Source organism: Pleurodeles waltl, chromosome 6 (genome assembly GCF_031143425.1).
Source record: "Pleurodeles waltl isolate 20211129_DDA chromosome 6, aPleWal1.hap1.20221129, whole genome shotgun sequence".
Classification (NCBI taxonomy): domain Eukaryota; kingdom Metazoa; phylum Chordata; class Amphibia; order Caudata; family Salamandridae; genus Pleurodeles; species Pleurodeles waltl.
In genome coordinates this window covers 1,460,132,894-1,460,155,439 of record NC_090445.1, presented here as the reverse complement: position 1 = coordinate 1,460,155,439, position 22,546 = coordinate 1,460,132,894, and the positions used below count along the sequence as shown (strand labels likewise).

Here is a 22,546-nt window from a genome sequence, read left to right as displayed (position 1 = left end):
CACCCGGCATTTCTATAAAGAATACAAGTAAAATTCTGCAAATCTGTTCAGCCGGCTTCCTCTTGTGAGCTGCATTATCATGCAGCAGCCTATCAAATGTCACCACCACATGCTAGCAATCCTGTGCACTGCAGGATGATGTAAATGCCCGGTCCACATAGGTAGAGCAGCAACGGTATCCGGTGACTGCGGCTTCTGCTTTCAATTTGCCATCTGCAACAATCCCATTTTGATTGCTATTATCAATATCCATAAAAAATAAAGTATTTGGTTGATAAAATATTGGACAAAAATATCTTAAATAATGAGCATCTGTTAAAAAGGTAAAATCGTGAATCTTTAGTGATATACCCCACACAGCTCCTAAGAATCTGGCGTCAGGTGATTCACATTAAAATAAGAGATAATCTGTATCTTCATTCTACAAATGTTATAGGTGTTGGAGAGTAATATAGAAGGCAACATGTGGAGGATGCAACACTAGGTATGTTAATTAGAATTTAAGAAACATTGATATCTGAAGAACAGATTGCCTAAAAATCTCCACAATAACAGAATGAAGAAAATGTATGAACAAAAGCACTTTAATGAGCACTATTCACTCTGATCTCCCACAAATAACTGAGTGGTTAATGTTATGGAAAATGCATTACATACATATATGAATGATCAGGGGAAATAGGGGCAAGTAGCCCTTATTTTTTTTTTTTAGAGGAAAACCTATACTAACTCTGTAGATAAAATCTGTGATCCTCAGCCTAAATGTCTGCCAGGACTCAAACACCTTCCAAATCAGGAAAGAACTCAAGAGACTGACCTACAAGCAATTCATCACAAGTGTATAAACGTCCATTGTTTCTGGACCTTAGAACACCTTCTCTGTCCCTTTACCCGAAGCATTAACAAGGACTCAAGCCACAAGCTATCTTCAGCCTACTGACCCCTTGTGGGTTCTGCTCCGCAAACTGTAGCCGAGCCCTCGTGCTCTACTGTGCAAAACTCTGTTGCTTTGTAGATATACTTCCAGTATATGAAAACACATACATAATTATTCCATTTTCAAAACAATAATGAATCAAATAGTTAAGAAATCAGGAAACTGGAATTCAAATTAACTTATTAATTTAGACCTGCACCATGAATGTATAGCAGTGGAAGCAGAGAAACAAAGTTCGGTAAAATGAAAGATATGAGCTCATTTGTCTGTTGGGAAAGGCAAGAGTCCCACGTCATTAGCGCTGCCACCTCTGGTTCACAGGGTAAGGAATTGGTGACGTCTCAAGTTGGAGGGTGGAAATACTCCTTCAATATCTGTATGCCCTAACTTCTCTGGTGATGTACAAATCATTCGATTTCTGGAAGTGCACACTGGAGGAAGGTTTTTATTGGTGCAGTTCTATTAACTCTCTCAAAAGTATAGCACATGCACTGGAATCTTAGCAAAGACCACCATCCTCATTTCACATATTTGGTGAAATCATCTCAGGTACCTAAACCTATTTACCTAGAGGAGAAATACTTATAAAATGTAATCGACCTGTTTTCATATTTATTGCATCTCTTCGACGTTCAAATTGTTATGCATGTTTGACTTTTCTTTCATATCCGCTGGCCCAATTAGAGTGCATGCACATTTTGTACATAAGTGACAAAGCTGCTGTTTAAGGCTGCTACTTGACCTTCGTTTACAAATATCAGTCATCGGTGAAAATCTAAGTGACTTTACGGTCACCACTAACGAGTTATGTGATTTGCACATAATATATTCAAATGTTGGCAAGGCCAATACAGTCTTAAGTTAGTAAATTGATTAGCAGTAAGTGGGAAACAGTAATACTTGGACAGTAAGTTTCAAACAATACAAGTTATGTAAGAAGAACAATACTTAAATAAAGCTTATTTTCATTCAATGAAAAGATTATGCACTGCATCATCTTAGTATTTTACTATCGGTTTGGTCTCTAGAATATCATAATATGGGATTTTTATATTGTTCTAACATCACATTCAACCATTCTTTGTAAATTTGGGGTGAAAGACAGCAATAGAGAAAAGGCAATATTTGCCTCACTTGACAGTGGTCAAACACCATAATGAGAAATCAAAGAACCTGGTTTATGATTTCTTTAAAAGAATTTGGATAAACAAGGCACTGACATTTAAACTGCTACCAAGGCAAACACACTTCATCAACGATTATAATTTGGAAAATAAAGAAAATTAAGTCAAAGAGCAAGGTATGTTAAGATGTATCTCTTCCGGGGAAACAGTGATGGAGCCTCAAGCCAGTTTAGAACGGTGCTTAACTTGAGCCTCTGGTTTCCCGTGTTCTGCACCGGTACCTAATTGTCACTCTCGCACTTATGACAGTTTGCCACAGGGGTGAGCACAACCACAGTTTATTTTTGTAACATACATTAAAATGACCAACGTGGGAGCCTTCAATAGTCTGAACAGTTACACTTGCAGGCGTGTGATGGTTAGTGGTTGGATGGAACAGTCCTTGGCGGCGCAGGAAGGGCCAGTGGGTGAAGCAAACTGCAGCGGCCTCCAGACAAGGGCCCTGGCACTTATGTTTTTTTTTCAAACTAAGCACTGGTTTAGAACCATTCTATAAATGTAAAGTCTGTAATGTTTAAAAGCATATTGGTGAACTAAATGCAAAGATTCAAATTTCAGCATAAAAGTACTAATGTTCTTTGAGTCTTGCCGGGAGCTTAATGACATCGATTTCAAAGATTTTGAATAGATTTTTAAGTACTCAATTTTTAATTGATAAATGTTTATGCTATCTATCTGCGTAATGTATAACACTAAAGTAAGTGAAAGAGGCAGGCAGGCAGGGGTATGTGACTACTCTAGCCCATGCACTCTTCCTCCCACCTTCACAAATCAATAAGAACCTTACCACTTGTTACGTGTGTTCAGAGTTAAACAAACTGCATATTCTAAATTTGGTTTGATTATAGTTTGGTTTTTCACCATTAGATCAGTGAAATGATTTGAAGCTGTCGACCTTTTAACAACACGTTTAAAAAACAATCTGTTTGTTCTTTTAATGGAAACATTGGTAACGGAACGATATCAAGAGATGAACATATGATTTATAAAAATTAAACTACATCTCTGTTGACTTAAATATAACAAACGTTAATTCATCTAAAAGGGGCTTTGCAAGCCAGAAGCATTATAAAACAATTAAAAACCTATCTGTATTGATTTGCTCTTACATTAAACAATTTATATAATAATGAATACAAAGACAAAATCAGTAAACACATAACTAAAATTGAGTAGCAATCATGACAATAGCTTGCGGAAACAGCAACAAGTGGACTCTTTCCATTGTATATCTTGAACATATCTAAAAAGAATAAATCATATTCTTTTGAAAGTCTTTATATTTATTCATTAACTTATAACAAAATGAGAAAAGAGGAAATATATAATGTCTACAAGAGAGCACAGAGAACCTCTGCACAACCACAATGATGATTAAGCTGAATGGTTTCCATGTTGGTGTAAGGGGTAGGCAAAGGTTCCTTCCTGTAGTGAATCATGTAAGTTTGCATCCGAGTAACTCCTTAATGAACAACTCTCCGCTACTCGTGCCTACTGCAGCACACCCTTTCAATGTGTTGCCTCATCTTTCACTTTCAACCGCATTCAAATATAGTGGTTGGTCAAATAATTCTCTGTCATATAAGCTTTACTGCTGATAATCGCAAACAATGAATCGGTCAAGTATAATTTTTACAACTCTGCTAAATGGCTGCTCAAATGTATCAATTATAATTTTTTACCAGAATCTGTCCTTGACTGTCCTCTTGCGTTGCATGGTTTTACCAACTCTTCAGAAAGGTCTCAAAGTCAGGTACAGTTATGTACTGATTGCATAAAATACACTCTCTAAATTCCTGTGATCCTGAAACCATAGAGAAATCTATAGGACATTGGAAGAACTAAATTCCCAGAAGTCACAGGGACTTGGTTCTCTTTCACTTTCAAGACAGAGGAGGAGGAAAGAGATCGTTATCACATTATTATACTATGTGGCACTCTAGGGACACGTTACAAACATGGCCCCATGCAAATGAGGAGACACTTTGCCTCTGTCCATAATTGACCATTAATCTTGCTCTAGACCCAAACTCCAGTTTATCCAGTACATTATCATTGGGGGCCCATGCAGCTGCGTTTTGTCCTGTTATCACTTGTGCTATACATACACCCTTTATTCAGACCTTGGTTGATGGCAGTCTCTCCCCCTTCTGGGTTACTGTGTGTACTCTTATTGGTAACAATGTACTGGTTGCTATTTTCAAGAAATGACTCTTCCTCTTGGCTGCATGTGGTGGTTGCAGTCTTGTGAGTATTGTTTCTGCTTTAGGATTAAAACATAGAAGCCTGCTACTTAAGCTCTTTTCTACAACCTAGATGATTGGACTATTTTAACCGCAACTTGCTTAGATGTGGGACTTTTGAGGGGCTTTTTTTTTTTTAACCTTTGACCATCAGAAATCCAGACTTTTCAGTGTGCACCTCAGGGGGAAGCCCGCATTGTCTGCCTTAGCAGCGCTTCTGTGCTTTTTTTCTATTCACTTGTTTGATTGCCATTTCCATATGGAGCATTACCACTTGTACCTGCAGAGCTTTCTCTCTCCGACCTCTGACGGTTTCCTACACAGGCTTTGGCGACCCTTACCTTGACCCACAATCAAAAGTACAGCTAATTTGTACCTCAACTCTTATTTTGGGGCCCTTGTAATTACATTCTTATAAAATCCTCATTGGTAATCTCCAAGTGCAATATGCAGGCCAGTGATAGCGCTCTTATTCTTTCGCAATCATTATGCCCTTGGGAACAGACAGTACGGAGCCTATGCTACTGCATGGTATGGAGTGGTAAGATAGCATATGGGAAAATAAATCTTTGCTCTCGAAAGCTTGCACACCTACACATATATTGCAGCCCCTAAACAGGTGGACTTAAACAGGGGTCATTCATTTGAAAATGCTTTGGAATTAAATGACAATCATACTTTGCATATTGGGTAACACATTAACTACCCAGTGGGAGAGGGCCAAAGGTGTAAGGGAGAAGGAGGAGTGGTTAAAAACTAAGTTGCAGGCGTATGTCATTTTGAAAAGTGCGCCAGGGATGGAGCCTTTACCTCAGGTTAGTGAGATCTCTCCACCAATGCTTTTTTATTAATAAGATTTTTACTAAATGTTTTGCCAAATCTTTTAGTTGCCCCATTGAAAGTCCATAAAGACGTTATTTTGCCTCCCTGTCACTGTGATAACTTTTCAAACCAGAATACTCTGCATTTTCTTTTTTTTGTGATCATTATTTTGCCCTGAGATGGCGCTATATTTTACCCTTGCTGCGAGGGGAAGGCTTTATTCAGGCCAAGCCTACATTCATTTACCTACAGTTACTGCATACTAATTTGATCTGTTTTAGTGTAGCTCGGTTTTTGGCAGGTGCTTCACGTCGGAGAATAGCAGAATGCCAACTCAGAGGGCTGATTTGGATTAACTAGTATTTTTAGGTTGTTACCTTTTTATTACATAAACTGTATTTATGGTTTTTAGTTGTTAGACCTTTTGTAGGTTTTTTAAATGGGGTGTGTTATATTTTAAATTTTGTACGGAATGGACAAGTCTGTTTTTGTATTTATATGAACTGATGTATATGAACAATTTAACTATTATATTCTGACTTGTGTACGTCTTTAATAGATTGTTTTTAATCCAAATAAAGAATACTGAATTGAATTGCATTGAACTGAACTACGCAGTGGGCCATATATTCAAAATACTCAAACATCTAAAGATAAATAGACATATGATTGTGTATCCTAAAGATGTTATCACTGCACACTTGCTCCACCAAAAAATATAAGATTTTAAAAAAGGGAAATTCACAATAAGAGCATATTCCTTAGCAAACAGATGTTTTTTCTAACCACATTTGTGCAGAATGTTTGCTTTGCAGCAAATACACACCAATAAAATTAGGAAAAGTATTCATCTTGGAATGCTTTCTCTTGTATAGTCTTCTCCATCACCATCTTTGCATCCCACCACTTATGCTTGGGTTCACTCAGGAATATGTCAAAAGTACAGAAAGCGTTGAAAAAGCATTGAAAATGGCAATTGCCAAGTATACCTTCGAAATCACTCCCCATGAAATGCCCACACATTACTTTCTGAAATGTCCATACTCTTCACATGTACACAAGCAATGGACAGCTTCAAACTTTTCTTTATCCAAGTCTGATATGTGTGTGCTCTGGGTTCTGGGAACCTGGCTTATGTGTGGAGAAATACATGTGGAAGGGCAAAGAGGAGGCACCAGCCAAAACAACTATGACCCAGGTGAACATATTTAACATTCCACATGGAACAATCTATGCCTCATATAAATTCCCACATGTATTCTTCCTCAAACTGTTCAGGCTTTGAGGAATATGTAATAGCAGCAACTTCCAGAAAGATATCATAACACCTGCCAATGCAGCTTACTATGATAATCCATATCCCCGGTTTGTAGGGTTGTCAAAACAGAACTATGTATGCTTTAGTCACTAAAGCTCTTGAAGTAAGATAGTACAACACACGAACATGAGTACAGCTACCAGAGAATGTGCACAGCAGAGTCTAGCAATAATCACCTTGGCCCTATTTTAATGGCTATTCCCAATAGTGCTTTGAAACAGCATTGAAGCATATGAAAGACTGATTTATATTATTGCTCTGTTAAGCACTATTGTTGCACCATTGATCACAATCAAGGCTCCTACGATAAAGAATTGAACCAGACAAGCACGTAAACCATCAATTGCCTAAAGACACTGCAATGAACCAACAAAATTACAAATTTAACGACAAGAACACTTGGCCCCAAGTGATAGGGAGATCTTGCAAAGATCATGCATCAAGTAGAAGCCTAATATAGATGTCTATGAACTGTCCTCAGTAGTGAGTAAGTGATGGTTAAGAGCAAGACACGGCACACATCTGAAAACCTTAGATGTACAACCATCACCCTTGATAGATGGTGAGCAGATGGTCAGCCAATGTAAATGAGCTGAGATGAGCATCTGTTGTTTCCATTACAAGTTCGTTATTGCTATATAACAGAACATAAAAAGTCTACATTTTCAGTTATCTAAGCCAAGTGGGGCTGTCTATATGGTCTGCAATGGTTTTACATTCCAGCTGAAGATTCTGCTTTGCTTCATACTGAAATACTTCTGCATACAGGTGTAAATGAAGGATTACCTGTCTAAGATATAACACTGTTGGTACATGTTTGCATTACTTGTTGAAAGAGAAGTGTCTAGACCGACCCAGAACATGTTAAATGGCCATATTTAGCAGATGTGCAACTACACTGATATTCCTGCTAGATGGAACCTTTTGGCTATGGTCCAGGAGCATGCTATGGTCATTTGGAACGATGTTAATAATAATATTTTTTAATTTATTAAGCACAAACAGGTACCCTGAGGGGCATGCTGGCGAGACACAGAAAAAGCAAAGAAAAAGTAACTTAACCTAACATAAGTAAGCGAACAAATTACACATTTTGAGTAAAAAGCAAGACTTCAACAGCTGTCTGAATTTCAGACTGGAGACTGCTTCCTTAACATGCTGGGTAGGCAATTCTAGCACTTTGTTGTATAGAGAGAGAAAGCTTTGGCACCGTAAAACAAATAACTGAGCTTTCAAAATTTATAGAAGCTTTGTGGATCTGAGATTACATGAATGAACGTATTTATGTTTGTTTTGCAAAACAACAGGTCCTACACCATAAATGTGTGATGCACAATGCAGACAAATTTAAAAATGATACATTTTTAATAGTAAATTAGTCAACTTTACAAAGAATGGTGGCTAAGTGAATCTCGCCTCAAAAGGCCCAGAAAAAGGCTGGCAACAATAGTCAGCACAGTCAGGAGCCTAGCTAAGAGATGTTTAGAAATCTCTACGTACACACAATTTCCATAATACAAGCGACGCATGATTGCATCGTGAACCATTGTTTGCTTGTAGAAGGTGGGCATAGGACTAAGATGTTTTTCAGGGTCTTTAAAATCAAAAAGAAAGATGCCATTCATTCGGTAGTCTGACTGGAAAGCACAAATTTGGAATCAAAGATGACACTTAGATTCCCTCCCATTTCTAAAGGTTTGGTTATTGGCCCTATATTGTTGGGCCACTAATAGTTGATCCTGCTGTCCAGTTAATTGCCCACAACTAGCTCTTCGGTCTTAGTAATGATGAACTAGAACTTGTTGTGAATCAACCACTTTGCCACTGCTGACAAACATCTTTGAAGGTTGCCAAAGATTGGCATCTCCTTTTAACTTTGCCAGCAACTAAACGTTGCCCACAAATAAATAAAATGTGAATCTGAATGAATGCATCAGCGAAGCAAGTGGTCTCACATATATGTTAAATAAAGTGGGGCTGATGGAAGACCACTGTGGCATCTCATAGGACATTATTTTGGCAGGATTGAAATCTACAAAGTACTACCAATTGTTATTTGTCTTGCAAGAAAGATCTAAACCAACCCAAGACACGCCCCCCAAAGCCAGCTTTACCAACCCAAGCAGCAACAGAAGGTGAGGATATCATTAACAGTGGTGGATAGGCCAGATAGAATGCCCCTGTGAGTAGGCAGATAAAGATTGCCCAAAACAGCCATCAAGATAGATTCAGTGGGTGGCCTGGTTGAAACCTTCATTGTGCTGGATCCAGAATATTGTTTTTCGTTTTTTTAAAGTAAAGAAAATTGTGGCTTGTTTCCATGTCAGAGGAACCGGACATTATTGACCTTTCTCACACATTTTTTGAAGGCTTTGGGTTTAAGCCACAACCTACTTTGAAACATGCCTCTGCAGCTAACAGCAGGTGCACTTAGCCTTTATCTGGTGTAACATGGAGCAATACTAAACTTTAGTGATTTGGAAACGGTGCACCATATAACTTTCACCACGCACAACTACGCTTACCAGCAGGACTTATGATATTTCTATGCTATGCACCCAAACATGTTCATAGAGTAAATATGTGACTATGGTGCTATCATTAACCTGTCATTTGGGATGTCATCAATGATCTCACAATATATAAAGTGATAAACGGTGCATGGTGGAAGCACTAGTTATAGTTAACTCAGTAACCTATAACTGGTAAATGTCAGTTGTTTTTTTTTTGTTTTTTTAAACATTAGTGTTAGGTTATTTCAACACCTAACTAAATTTGTCACTTTCACCTTTGTTGTTTTCAGTGAATTTCTTTAATTGTCTTTTAACTTGAGGTAAGATCTTATTATCCTGCCAAAGTATATTGTTATGTTAACATTCTCTTTTTTCAGTGATTTATAGAGTGTTTGTGATCATATTCAGCGAACTTCCCTTCTTTGGCTGTGCACAGCGGAGGCTGGACACAGGACTTGGCCGTCCCTCCAACCCTGAAGCTGTTAGCCAACATCCCTCTGTGCACTGAAAAAGGCAATATGCAGTGGGGTTGGTGGCGAGGAGGTGGGGGGGGGGGGGGGGGGTGTTTGCTGGGCCTAGCTCCTGGCAAGGCCCTGTGCCCAACCCCTGTGAGAGGTCCACCCCACCAGACAATCAAACTACATAAAAAATTTAAAAAAAGAATTTGGTACCACGAACTTCAGCGGTACTGGTGCTCGCGCTTCCACCGCATTGTACTGCTTGTAGCATGTAAGTGTCTCCTAGTGAAGCTTGCACAGTACCATTACCATGGAGTGGAAGCTTCAGAGATGGCTCAGATCATGCAGTACTGCAGATAGGTATAATTCTTGCAGTACCAAAAGGGCACACAGGAGAAAAACCACTCTTAATCAGAGAGGGCACTAATTTTCCTATGGAAATTAAAATGGGAAACCTGTGTTTTAGAATTCCCACTTTTTATTGTCCCCTGTTTGACATATCACCCTGAAACTTTACCAGAAAGTGCTAAGGTGAATGAGCTTTTTTGGGGGGTGAGAGGGGGAGCAATGCAAACTCAAAGGACGTCAAAGCTATTAGTAAAACAAAAAAGCTCATACTTTGGAAACTCTGACCGAACTATAACTACACAGAGGTGGCAGCCACTGTGTAATATAATATACACACACATTTTTTACACATACCAATTTACAATTAGATAAAATAAACTATTATAAAACATCTTTGGAATATGATCAAAAAGTAGACTCTCGCTCTTTTGAAGAAAATGTATCTACGCAGAAACGTCATAGCTCATACATCATTCACAGCTCACCGTTCGTTAGAGGCATCTAAACTACCTGTAGTAGTGTACAAAACGTAATTACCAAAACTGGGAAACTGTAATCTTAGTTAAGTGCCACCTCTGAATTGTATGCCCAACTTTTTTTAATGTCTTCATAAAGTGATCCTTTTTAGTCAGGCGTAAACAGACGATTAGCAGCAGTTCTTACATTTTCAGACAAAAAGGAACTGCTCAAGGCTACTGCTCCATATTTTCTGTACAGCAACTCACAGGTCATGACCCGAGGCAACAATGAATGAAAGTCTCACGGGAGTGTGTCAAACTACCTTAAAAACTGAATTCCGGGCGAAGTTCACAAACCTTATTGTACATGTGCTGATAAAAACGGGGTTAGTACAAAAAAAAAACTGAACAGAAGCGAAATATTAAGATGACCTTTTGACCTTCACGACAAATCTTCTAAGGCATACATTTCACACAAACAGTAGATAACCAAGCATCACCTTGCAGTAAGATGCCGTTGTATATATTAATTGCAAAAAAGTGCACCGAACGTCCGAGCTTCAAGAATTGTTATCGTGCAAATTATGCTGCACATGCAAGGCTTGTTCTCGAGATGCGAAATGCTTAGTCCATGGTAAACAAATATCCCTTTTCAGTATTTCAGCACACATCCCATGCAAAATGTACCGGTCACAAAAAGGCTAGTTTAATACGGCTTTCAGATGACAGTACGTACGGTAAACATTTCTGCTGCCTCACGGGAACACAAAAACAAGAGACAAGGGCAAGCTAGCATAAAAAACGCACACCTCAGTACACGCCCGTAGGTTGTCCCAAATAAACAAGGTTTGGTCAGAAGAATGCACGCGAAAAACATCACTTTTAACATCAGCGGGGGCTTACGTGTTCGGAGAAATGCTCTTCTTCCTCCACTGCCATTTTCTGGGCCAAGAGTGAAACTTGATAAGTCAGTCAGCTAACGCGCATCGGTCACAGCATCCCAGCTAAAAACGCTGCTCAATGGGAATGCGAGGCTGTTCAGGGCAGCCAGCTAGAGGCGAAGGCGAGGACCCCCTTAACCGTGGAAAACAAAGGCAGAGCGGAGTGTAGCCCGATAGCCCTGCAGCCCTTCCTCGCCACACCGTGCGCGTGCCCCAAGATTCCAGGCTCACTTACCATACTTGTGCGCTCCAATCATTCTCTCAGTGTGTCCGTGATATGTGGAATACCAAAAATAGCAGCGCAATCGGCCGCTGGTGCGGGGCAGGCGCTCGGAGCCCCTCACGAAACCAGCTTTTGTCATTCTGCTTATCAGCTCTTTCCTCTGTGGAGCAGGGCCCTGTGATTGCCGCGCACCATTTCACGCCTGCCTTTCGAGCTCCGTGGCAGCCGAATTTACTTCGTCTTCATATTTCCCAGTTAGTGAGTATTTATAATTTTTGCACCTATACCTGCTTTTCCTCATCTCCACAACGTGCCCGCCCTTTTTTTTTTAATATCATGCTAAGATAAACAGTGTGCAGTGAGTAACTGGTCAACTGCTGCATATATATATATATAACACAGGCTAAAAATAGAAAACCACACGAGGGATTGCTGAGTGCTCCCAGACAAAATTCCAGGGCTGCTATGCACAACACCAATATTTTTTTCTGCCCTGCCACATGGAACAAGGTTGAACCAGGCCGGGCAAATGTCTGAAGGAGACATTCGAGCACAGTAGTGTTTATAAGGTGGCTAACAGGGTTTTTGGGCACGCTGTACAACGAGGCCTCTCATGCGTGTGCCACACCCTCCCTCCACAGCTGTTCCTCGAGGCACTGGCACGTTTCTGGAAGACAGCACTATCCAACTGGAGAAAAGCCAACCCATAAACCACACACTGGCTTCACTGAACACACCGACCAGTGGGCTGTATGCACGTAATGCAAGCCTCCGATTATTCTCTCAGCAGCAACTGGTGCAGCTACTCGGCTCCCCTTCAGCTCCGATGTATTTACAGCCAGAGTTCGTTGAAACCATTCACAATGTGCAGATTCATGAAAAAGCGGATTACATCATCTAAAACCGCTGCTGGAAAAAACAAGCTGCTGGACCTCGCTTACAAAGAAACCTAAAAAAAACGCTAATCAGGGACACTGGTCGTAGGATCATATGGTGGGTTATCTGTATATAGCTCCCTTTTAAAAAAAAAAACAAGCATTTGCAATGCAATTGGTCTCGACTTTGCAAGAGTTAGAGCTATTGCCATTGTTAATGCATTATTGGACTCTTCTTGCCACATAAATTAGTCAACCCCGCCGCATAATTGGGTCCTCTCCTGTCCCATAATTCCAGTGTCCCTGCATATAACTAAAGCACTTCCATTTACCTTCTTACTCTTTCTGCAGCAAAAAATGAAAATGTTGCCATTTAGCATCCTAATTTAAAACTGACATGCTAATTACAATAGAATGCCACTTTTACTGTCCCATCATCAGAGTTGCTGGCTGATTAACACAATTCCAAAAATAAAAGACACAAGACAGCCCCAGAGGAGTAATGAAAATGCAGGTGCACTGATGGGGCTGGAAAGTGTCAAGAGAATGGATGGACTACAGTGGTCAGATATTGACTGAGAGAGCTTAACCCGCCGAACAAGCTTCATACTACACTCCAGAGCACTGTAAATAACAGTTATTATGCAATCCTAATGGTACTCAATTTGTCTGCTTTCGCACAGATGAAGTATGAAGGATGAAGTCAAACTTGAGACGTGGAATTCACTGCATGTTTCAGCGGTGAGCATACAGCACATCGAGCCAGTCTGCAGTCTAGCACATGCACCTCTATGTAGGATGTTTTGTAATGCCAAACTTGGCTGTTCGAGGGTCCTCACAGCACAAATATATTATCATTGTCCATTGCTTCCTGTTAAAGGCACAACATCGACACCTATATAATCGTTTAGTGTATAGTTAATTAGAATCGTGATTGTATAGCGCTCATTATAAATATCATTATTGCATTACCATGGTTGTTATTTCTCTTTGCAGGGTCCACGTGATATGTGGATTTGCTCATGGAGGTGTGTTTGCCTGAAGCTTCACATGTTGAGGTCTAGTGCCTCACTGCCTCATGGGGCCTCCCTTCCCTGCCCCCTCTGAGGTGAGCCTCCCATATGGCCTCATCATATGGGGCTGTGAATTCACATTCTGCAAGTGCCCCTGAATGGATTTTTTTTAATTATGTATGTTTTGTCAAGCCTGAAAGGGAAAGCTTAAAAGATTTCGTCTGTTACACAACATCACTATATTCATGCCACTGTGTGTTTGTGAAGATACGTTTTTCAGTCTGAATAGGAAAACTAAGAGACTTTTTCATCCCACATTTAAAATGAGAACAAAACTAAACATCCCTCTTGGCACGCTCGAGTGACAAGTAATGCTTACCTTATAAGTTACAGGAGGCAAAACTAATGATGAGAACACATTTTACACGTGGAAAATTTTGTTAAAAAAATGAGAGGCATCGCTCTCGAAATTGGAGGAGAGGTTGGGAAATTCTAAGCCCGCCCCCTACCTTCTGGAATCTGTGATAAATTGAGATACAGTCCTGGGTGACTACTAGGGAGGCGTGGTTCTTAATGCAACAGTACAACTCTTTGCAAGCAATCCGGAATTACAAACCATGCTCGTGTCGATGTATAAACATTTGAAACAGAACACAATGATGCAGCAGAAAAATAAAAAGTACACAGGCCACAATCACAAAGTAAGAGTTGTGTGATGTAGCGTAGACCAGTGGCATCCCCCGTGCGGGCCATGGTCAGATTGGTGGTCCCCGTCGTGGGCGGCCGATTGACACGGGCCGCTTTTTGGGCCACAACCTGCTTTTTTGGGTAGCAGCGTGGTCTGGAGGTCCTTTTTGATGCTGATACACAAGGTACGTGCACGCAACTCTTGAAACACAAGGCGATTGTTGCCTTCTGTTGTGGAGGGGTGCGACATCCCTCAGAGGGTTTAAGAGACCAGGGTAGAAAGAAGGAAGGTAAACAATGCCAGAAGCAGCAGTGTGAGGCTGGAGGAAAAGGGGTGTGATGTGCCTACACACTCTGCTGATAATCTGTCCGACCCTTGGTTTATAAGGCTTCATACACAACAAGCCCTGGTTTAGAGGCTGTGATTGAAAAGCCCGGGTCAAGAGGAGAGACATTCAGTTCGGAGGTGAAAGGGGCTGCGGGCATCGTGCAAAAAAAAAAAAAAAGAAAGAAAGTGCATGCCCGCCATGCTTTGTGATGAAGAACGGTGGCCCGTTTACACTGAGCATGAAAACAAAACATGGGCACTGATGAGAAGTGCTTGCAGTGGCCATGAAACAAGGGCTGGGCACAATGGTGAAACCCAATGAAATGCTGATCAAAAACACAAACACAGCGACTGAAAACACATGTGGGGGTGTACAGGTACATGCCAATCCTAAACAAAACACATAGGCCCTCATTACAACCCTGGCGGTCAAAAACCGCCAGGGCTGTTTTGGAGTTTGCACCGCCAACAGGCTGGCGGTACAAACTAGGGCATTAAGACTACGGTGGAAGCGCTGGGGTCGCACCGCCGGAACCAGGGGTTTTCTGCCACTTTTGTCCCGGTGGTTGTAATCCCCCAGGGCAGCGCTGCTTGCAGCGCTGCCCAGGGGATTACGAGTCCTCCTCCTGCCAGCCTTTTCATGGCGGTATGAACCGCCATGAAAATGCTGGCGGAAAGGGGAGTTGTGGGCCCCTGGGGGCCCCATGGAGCTTTTCACTGTCTGCACAGCAGACAGTGAAGAGCGCGATGGGTGCAACTGCACCCATCGCACAGCCGCAACACTGCAGGCTCCATTTGGAGACGGCGCCCGTGTTGCGGCCCAGCGGGGATCTCAAAATACACCCCGCGGGAATGCGCCCGCATTGGCGGCCACCCAGCGGTTTCGATTTGGCAGGCAGCGGGTTGCCGTCTGCCAAGGTTGAAATGAGGGCCAAAAAATGTTCACTGAAATAAATGCGTAATGGGACGGGAAGTTAGGTGCTACTCTGTGGGAGGAAACAAATGCCAACAAGGCTGGACAAAGAAGAAGGACTGACCAGTAGGGAGGAAACCTTTTTGAAGGACAATCAAAATGGGAAGGAAAATGCATGGGCGCGATGTAAGCCCACAGAGTACATTACAGCATGTCTCAAAAGACAGCGCATGCGCTGCCTCAGCTCAACCTAACGACATGCAACCATGACCAAGTGCCCCTTTGACCCTGTCACCAGGCAGGTCACTCCCCCCATCTGCCACGCAGCCCCCTGTGGGTTGAACCTCCGTTGCCACTTTTGCCGCCTGACTACTCGCTCCCTTTTTTCTATTCCCCTGAGCTTGTGCTTCTGTGCCACTTGTTTTTTCCATTCTCTGCCCCTGTGTTTTGCTTTCTGTACCCCTGTGCTCTGTTGTCCCTCTTCCGCCGTCTTTTCCCGCCGTTTTTTCCCCGGGTTTTCCCCTGGGTTTTTCCCCGGGTTTTTCCCTTGCTGCTGAGCCCCTGCTGCCCCGCCCCCTTCACTCCCATTGGCTGCCCCGCTCCCACCTCCCAGCTGCTCCTCCCTCCCTCTGCCCTCATATGGAGGCCGCGAAGCGGTGGTAGAGAGCGACCTTTGACCCTGTCACCAGGCAGCTCGCTCCCCCCATCTGCCATGCAGCCCCCTGTGGGTTGAACCTTCGTTGCCACTTTTGCCGCCTGACTACTCGCTCCCTTTTTTCTATTCCCCTGAGCTTGTGCTTCTGTGCCACTTGTTTTTTCCATTCTGTGCCCCTGTGTTTTGCTTTCTGTACCTCTGTGCTCTGTTGTCCCTCTCCCGCCGTCTTTTCCCGCCGTTTTTTCCCCGGGTTTTCCCCTGGGTTTTTCCCCGGGTTTTTCCCTTGCTGCTGAGCCCCTGCTGCCCCGCCCCCTTCACTCCCATTGGCCGCCCGCTCCCACCTCCCAGCTGCTCCTCCCTCCCTCTGCCCTCATATGGAGGCCGCGAAGCGGGCGCGCCGCTGGCGCGCCGAAGGCGCGTCTAAGGCAAGCCCGTCTGCGCCCATCCGCGCCTGGACCGCACCCAGCACCAGAACCCCTGGAACCCGCATCCCCGCAACGCCAGACTGCACTACGACGCAAGCACCCTCCACGCACTCAACACCAGACGAGACCACCCCTGCTACCGGGCCACCCCGAAACGCACCCAGGGGCCTTTCACCTGCCGGAACTGCAGATTCACCAGCATCCAACCCTCCACACCACCAGCCAGAGAACCCAACCACCTCCGCTGCATCCTCCTCAACACCTGCTCTGCTCGCAAGCACGCCATCGAACTTTGGGACCACCTAGACTCCACTGCCCCTGATGTCGCCTTCCTGACGGAGACCTGGCTGAACGCCACCTCAGCACCAGACATTGCCATAGCCATCCCACAGGGCTACAAGATCTCCCGCAGAGACCGCACCAACGGAGTGGGAGGAGGAATCGCCATCATCCACAAAGACTCCATCAAAATCTCAACGAACACCGATGACACCCTCACCACCGCCGAGCACATGCACTTCCAGATCCACACCGACCCCAATACCACCCTCAGAGGAACTCTCATCTACAGACCTCCCAGACCCCGCCCACAGTTCAGTGACACCATTGCTGACCTCATCAGCACCCACGCCCTCGCTTCCACGGACTACGTCCTCCTCGGGGACCTGAACTTCCACCTCGAGAACAACAACGACGCCAACTCCCCCGCCCTGATCGACAACCTCGCCAACCTCGGACTCAAACAGCTAGTAACGACACCCACTCACGCCGCTGGACACACGCTTGACCCCATCTTCTCCGCAAGCCCCCACGTCTCCTTCAACCACACCACCGAACCACACTGGACCGACCACAGATGCGTCCACTTCACCTTCAGAAAACCCACCACACACCACCGCACCCAACAGCTACCACGCCGCTGCTGGGGCAAGGTCACCGGGGACCAACTGACTACCGCCCTCGCCCTGAGACCACCCACCGACCCCACCGACCCAGACACTGCTGCGACCAATCTCACACAGTGGATCAACGACTGCGCCAACACCCTCGCCCCTCTCAAGACCTTTACAACCAACCACACCAACAAGAAAGCCGCCTGGTTCACCGCCGAGGACCTCCGGATCTCCAAGCACACCTGTCGGAAGCTGGAGAAGAAATGGCTCCACAACCGAACACCAGACAACCACACAGCCCTCAAGAGCGCCACCCGCAGACATCACCAACTCATCAGGACCGCCAAGAAGACCGCCTTCAAGGACCGCCTAGACAACAACGCACACAACACCAAAGAGCTCTTCAGCATCGTGAAAGAACTCTCCAACCCCAGCTCCATCACCAACGACATCCCGCCATCTCAAGACCTGTGCAACTCCCTGGCTACCTTCTTCCACCGCAAGATCACCGACATCCACGACAGCTTCAACCCCGACCCCCCCGCACCCACCACCGAGTCCACCACCCCTGCAACTACCACTCGCACCAGTCACCTGACCGTCTGGTCCAGCGTCAGCGACGAGGACACCATCAAAACCATGAACTCCATCCACTCCGGATCCCCATCGGACCCCTGCCCTCACCACGTCTTCAACAAAGCCAGCGCAGCCATCGCGCCCCACCTCCGGAAAACAATCAACTGTTCCTTCGAGACAGCAACCTTCCAAGAAAGCTGGAAGCACGCCGAGATCAACGCCCTTCTGAAGAAGCCCAAGGCGGACCACTAGGACCTCAAGAACTTCCGTCCCATCTCCCTGCTCCCTTTCCCGGCAAAAGTGACCGAGAAGATTGTCAACAAACAGCTGACCCGCTACCTCGAAGTCAACAACATCCTGGACCCGTCCCAATCTGGTTTTCGCAGTAACCACAGCACCGAGACCGTCCTCATCGCCGCCACTGACGACATCCGGACCCTGATGGACAAAGGAGAAACAGCTGCCCTCATTCTCCTGGACCTATCAGCAGCCTTTGACACGGTCTGCCACCGCACCCTATCAGCACGCCTCCATGACGCCGGTATCCAAGAGAAGGCCCTGGCCTGGACCACATCCTTCCTCTCCGGCAGAACCCAGAGCGTCCGCCTCCCACCCTTCCGCTCCAAAACCACTGAGATCATCTGCGGCGTCCCACAGGGATCCTCCCTCAGCCCAACACTGTTCAATATCTACATGGCCCCTCTCGCCCACGTCGCACGACAACACAACCTCAACATCATCTCCTATGCCGACGACACCCAGCTGATCATATCCCTCACTGAAGATCCCCACACCGCCAAAGCTAACCTCCACCGAGGAATGAAGGCCATAGCCGACTGGATGAAGGACAGCAGACTGAAGCTGAACTCAGACAAGACGGAGGTCCTCATTCTCGGACCCACCCCATCAGCCTGGGACGACTCTTGGTGGCCCACGTCACTAGGCACAGCCCCGGAACCCACGGACCACGCACGCAACCTGGGGGTCATCCTCGACTCCACTCTCTCCATGACCAGGCAAGTCAACGCTGTCTCCGTGTCCTGCTTCAACACCCTCCGTATGCTCCGCAGGATCTTCAAATGGATCCCCCTCGACACGAGAAAAACCGTTACCCAGGCCCTCATCACCAACAGACTCGACTACGGGAACGCCCTCTACTCAGGAACTACAAACAAGCTCCTGAGACGACTCCAACGCATCCAGAACGCCTCGGCCCGACTCATCCTCGATGTCCCCCGCCGCAGCCACATCACACTCCACCTGAGAGGCCTGCACTGGCTCCCCGTCAACAAAAGGATCACCTTCAAGCTCCTGATCCACGCACACAAAGCACTGCACAACATCGGACCCACCTACCTCAACAACCGACTCAGCTTCCACACCCCCACCCGAAGCCTCCGCTCAGCCAACCTCGCCCTCGCCACAGTCCCCCGCATCCGAAAAACCACCGCCGGCGGCAGATCCTTCTCCTACCTCGCCGCCAAGACCTGGAACACTCTCCCCACCATCCTACGACAGACCCAGGACCTGCTGGCCTTCAGAAGACTCCTCAAGACCTGGCTCTTCGACCAGTAGCACCCCCCCTCCCCAGCGCCTTGAGACCCTTGCAGGTATGTAGCGCGCTTTACAAATGCAGTGATTGATTGATTGATTGATTGATATGTCCTGTGTGATACCTATCGCCAACTGTGGCTTTTTAGCCAGTCACTTTCTGAAATGTGCAGCCAGCCAAGGATCCTGCATCTCCCGTGTTTCCTGGAATGGCACATATGAGAGTCAATGACCAAAATTAAATGTGTTGGATAAAATGTCTGCATTGATGCTAGCCACTGGCACTGTGCCAGGCAGCAATCTTTTCCACTGTTCATCTCTTCCACTTTAAGGGGAGTGCGCCACTTCATAAATTCATCAGGTTGAGCATATGCCGGATTCTCATGCTCTCAAGACACTATGATTTATGTGCTATTGTTAATTTCCTGACTTTCTATAAAGCTTTGTCCTAGTAATCAGCCCAATAGCTTGCCGTATTGGCTAGTAGAGACGTTTCACTTCTTTTCATGCCATAAACACAACTCCTTTTATATCCGGTACACAAGATGTGGGTCACTCAAATACTGACCAATGTGCTTGCTAGCTTCATGACACAGAAGAATTAGTACTAGGAGTCACAGGGACCTTCTGAAAGCTTGAAAATGGTACCAGGTGCAGCAGGGGTGCTCCAGCCTCACATCAAAATGGGACTTTAAGTACACACTTTTCTGGAGATGGAAGAATTACACATGCATTAACACTGTATACAGTAAAGTTCGTTACCAATGTTCCCTGACAGCTAGTGTCTGATCTTTAATGTAATAGCATCAGTAGTGTTGAATGCCCAGGGTCAGGCACTAGGTCAGTCAGGAACTATACTCATTTTTATCAAACACACTACGACCTGTATGGTCACATGCTACGAATGATACACTATTCTATCCTACAGAACATACTATCACATATTGTATGATGCTGCTTAAGATTTTCAGGATACACGTAAAGGTGAATGCAGCAGAGTTTAAACAGACAAGTTGGGAGTATTCAGTAAGGAGCTTCATTGCATTGGATGGTTTGGGGCATTCTTGAGGTAGCTTGGTAATGTGTTCTAGAGTTTGGATGTCTACAAAGTCCAGGAATGTCTAAAATTTTCTGAGAATGTCTGAACTACTACCACAGTGTTTCTTGTAAACAATACACAGTGTTTTAAAATAAATACACTTTGGCCTGCATTATCAATGGCCAGGCGAAGAGGTCAGATTTGATCCACACCAAAGTTATCGATACCAGGGGTACTGGTAACTCTGGTGGGTAGGGAAAATCCAGCCCATGACAAGTTGGACCTTGAAATGCAGATTTTATAGGGTAATCAGTAATGCTGGGACTGTTTCCCATTGCAATTCCTACTTTCCCCCAGTATTTTTACACTAAGAATCTATTAAGCTGGCCAAGGAGCGTTTGAACACCATGGGACACCCAATGCATCGTATTTTAACTCTTGCAAGAATGTTAACTCTGTCATTGAGAAGTTCCTATCACAACCTCAGTTGTCCAAGAGGTTTTCCAAGTTTAAGCCCTCATTTCTGGGTGCAATCCTTTTCCGAGAGTTCCCCCAGGAGATTTAGCCCCTTGCCACCCTGCTGTCTTGCTTTAGCTACTCACAGAATAAACTGGACATCATGTGAGCGAAGACAGATATCTTCATTTAACTTTAAACAAGAGCAATTGGGCTAGGAATACCAAGAGCAATTTTACCAGTCAAATCCTTCCACTCGCATTTTATTCGTGCCTTTGATCACAAAATAACATGACTGGAGTGGACACACAAAGATATACACATCGTTATACTAAGACTATATAGTTTAAACTGCAGGGACTGTAAATCAAGGCCTACATTAAATCACAATCTTCGAATCTACCAGGAACGCAAAGTCTTGAGCCACCAGCACATTCATCAATATCTGATTCCCTTCAAGGGCCTCAGGACTCTCCTAGCTTTACTCAGGCCCTCTGGCCATACATTCCAAATTCCAATATTGTCCATTAGCTAACATGTTATCATGCCCTTCTCACCACCACCATTTTTATCTCATATCTCTCCACACCATTTCTTACCTTTTGATCAGATCTCATATTCTGTGCCACATCTCTTCGTACATTTACTCTGTGCCTCCTGTGTTTACTCCTTTACTTTTTCCCCAGCCAAGCAGAAGAAAACCGCTTCTAAAAACACTTTCACTCATGCCGGTGTCACCAAGTCCTGAACTTCCGGTCCTCTCAGAACCCGGAATAGCACTCCTCCAGTGCTGGTATGTGGAGTATTGTGGTAGGGCCACACGTGGGGTTCTTGGTGGACCTCTTCTGTCTGCCGCTCAGCAGACAAAGGTTCATAAGGAACTTGGGAGGGTGAGTGAGTAAAAGGAAGGATGGGTGGAAGGATGAATGAAATGGTGGCTGGATATATGTATGGATGAATGAGTGAAAAATGAATAGGCGAATGGAAGATTGAAAGGGACAGAGGGGGTATGAGTGAAAAGGAGGATGTATGGATTGATGGATAGGTGAAAGGGTGAATGGAAAGAGGAATGAAAGGATGGATCCAAGGATGATGAGGGAAAGGATGGATGGAATAATGAGTGAAAGGATGGATGGGTGAGTGGAAGTGTAAAAGGATGGATAGGTTGATGAAAGGATGGAGGGAAAATATAGATGGAAAAGCAAAAAGATGGATGAGTGAAAGGATGTATGTAAGGATGGATGAGCAAAACAATAGATGGATGAGTGGAAAGGAGGGTGGGTGGACGGATGAGTAAAAGCGCAAATTAATGAACAGATGGATGGGTGAGTAAAAGGATGGATCGTTGAGTGAAAGGGTAAATGGAAGGATGATGGATAGGACGAAGGGTAGATGATGGATGGAGTGATAGGATGGATAGAGAGAGTGAAAGGGTGGAAGGATGAGCGAAAGAATGGATGACGGAAAGGACAGATGAATGGATGGATGAAAGGGGAGTGGATAAGTGAAAGGATGGATGATTGAGTGGATGGATGGGTTCGATGGATAGGTGTCCCTGGATCAGTGGCGGTTCTACTTTATGGGCTCCACAGCTACACTACACCCTAATTGTTTTGTGGTCCATTTTATATTATATCAAGAGGGAAAAAGTATTCACTCTTAGTATAGTAGCATAAAATGCAGGCCCGCT

The 22,546-nt window shown here is 44.6% G+C and overlaps 1 protein-coding gene across 34 annotated transcripts in view; it reads right to left on the bottom strand.

Annotated features, from left to right (window-relative positions):
• The window catches only part of ANK3 (ankyrin 3), a 1,678,649-nt gene that overhangs the window by 707,970 nt on the left and 948,133 nt on the right, over positions 1-22,546 (bottom strand). The window contains exon 1 of one of the 34 annotated variants that reach the window (XM_069240944.1): positions 11,185-11,430. The exons of the other annotated variants lie outside the window; for them this stretch is intronic. Within the exon in view, the coding sequence (XP_069097045.1) occupies positions 11,185-11,220 (36 nt within the window). The 5' untranslated portion in view covers positions 11,221-11,430. Of the gene's footprint in view, positions 1-11,184; positions 11,431-22,546 lie in introns of those variants that run through there. 34 annotated transcript variants of the gene reach the window in all.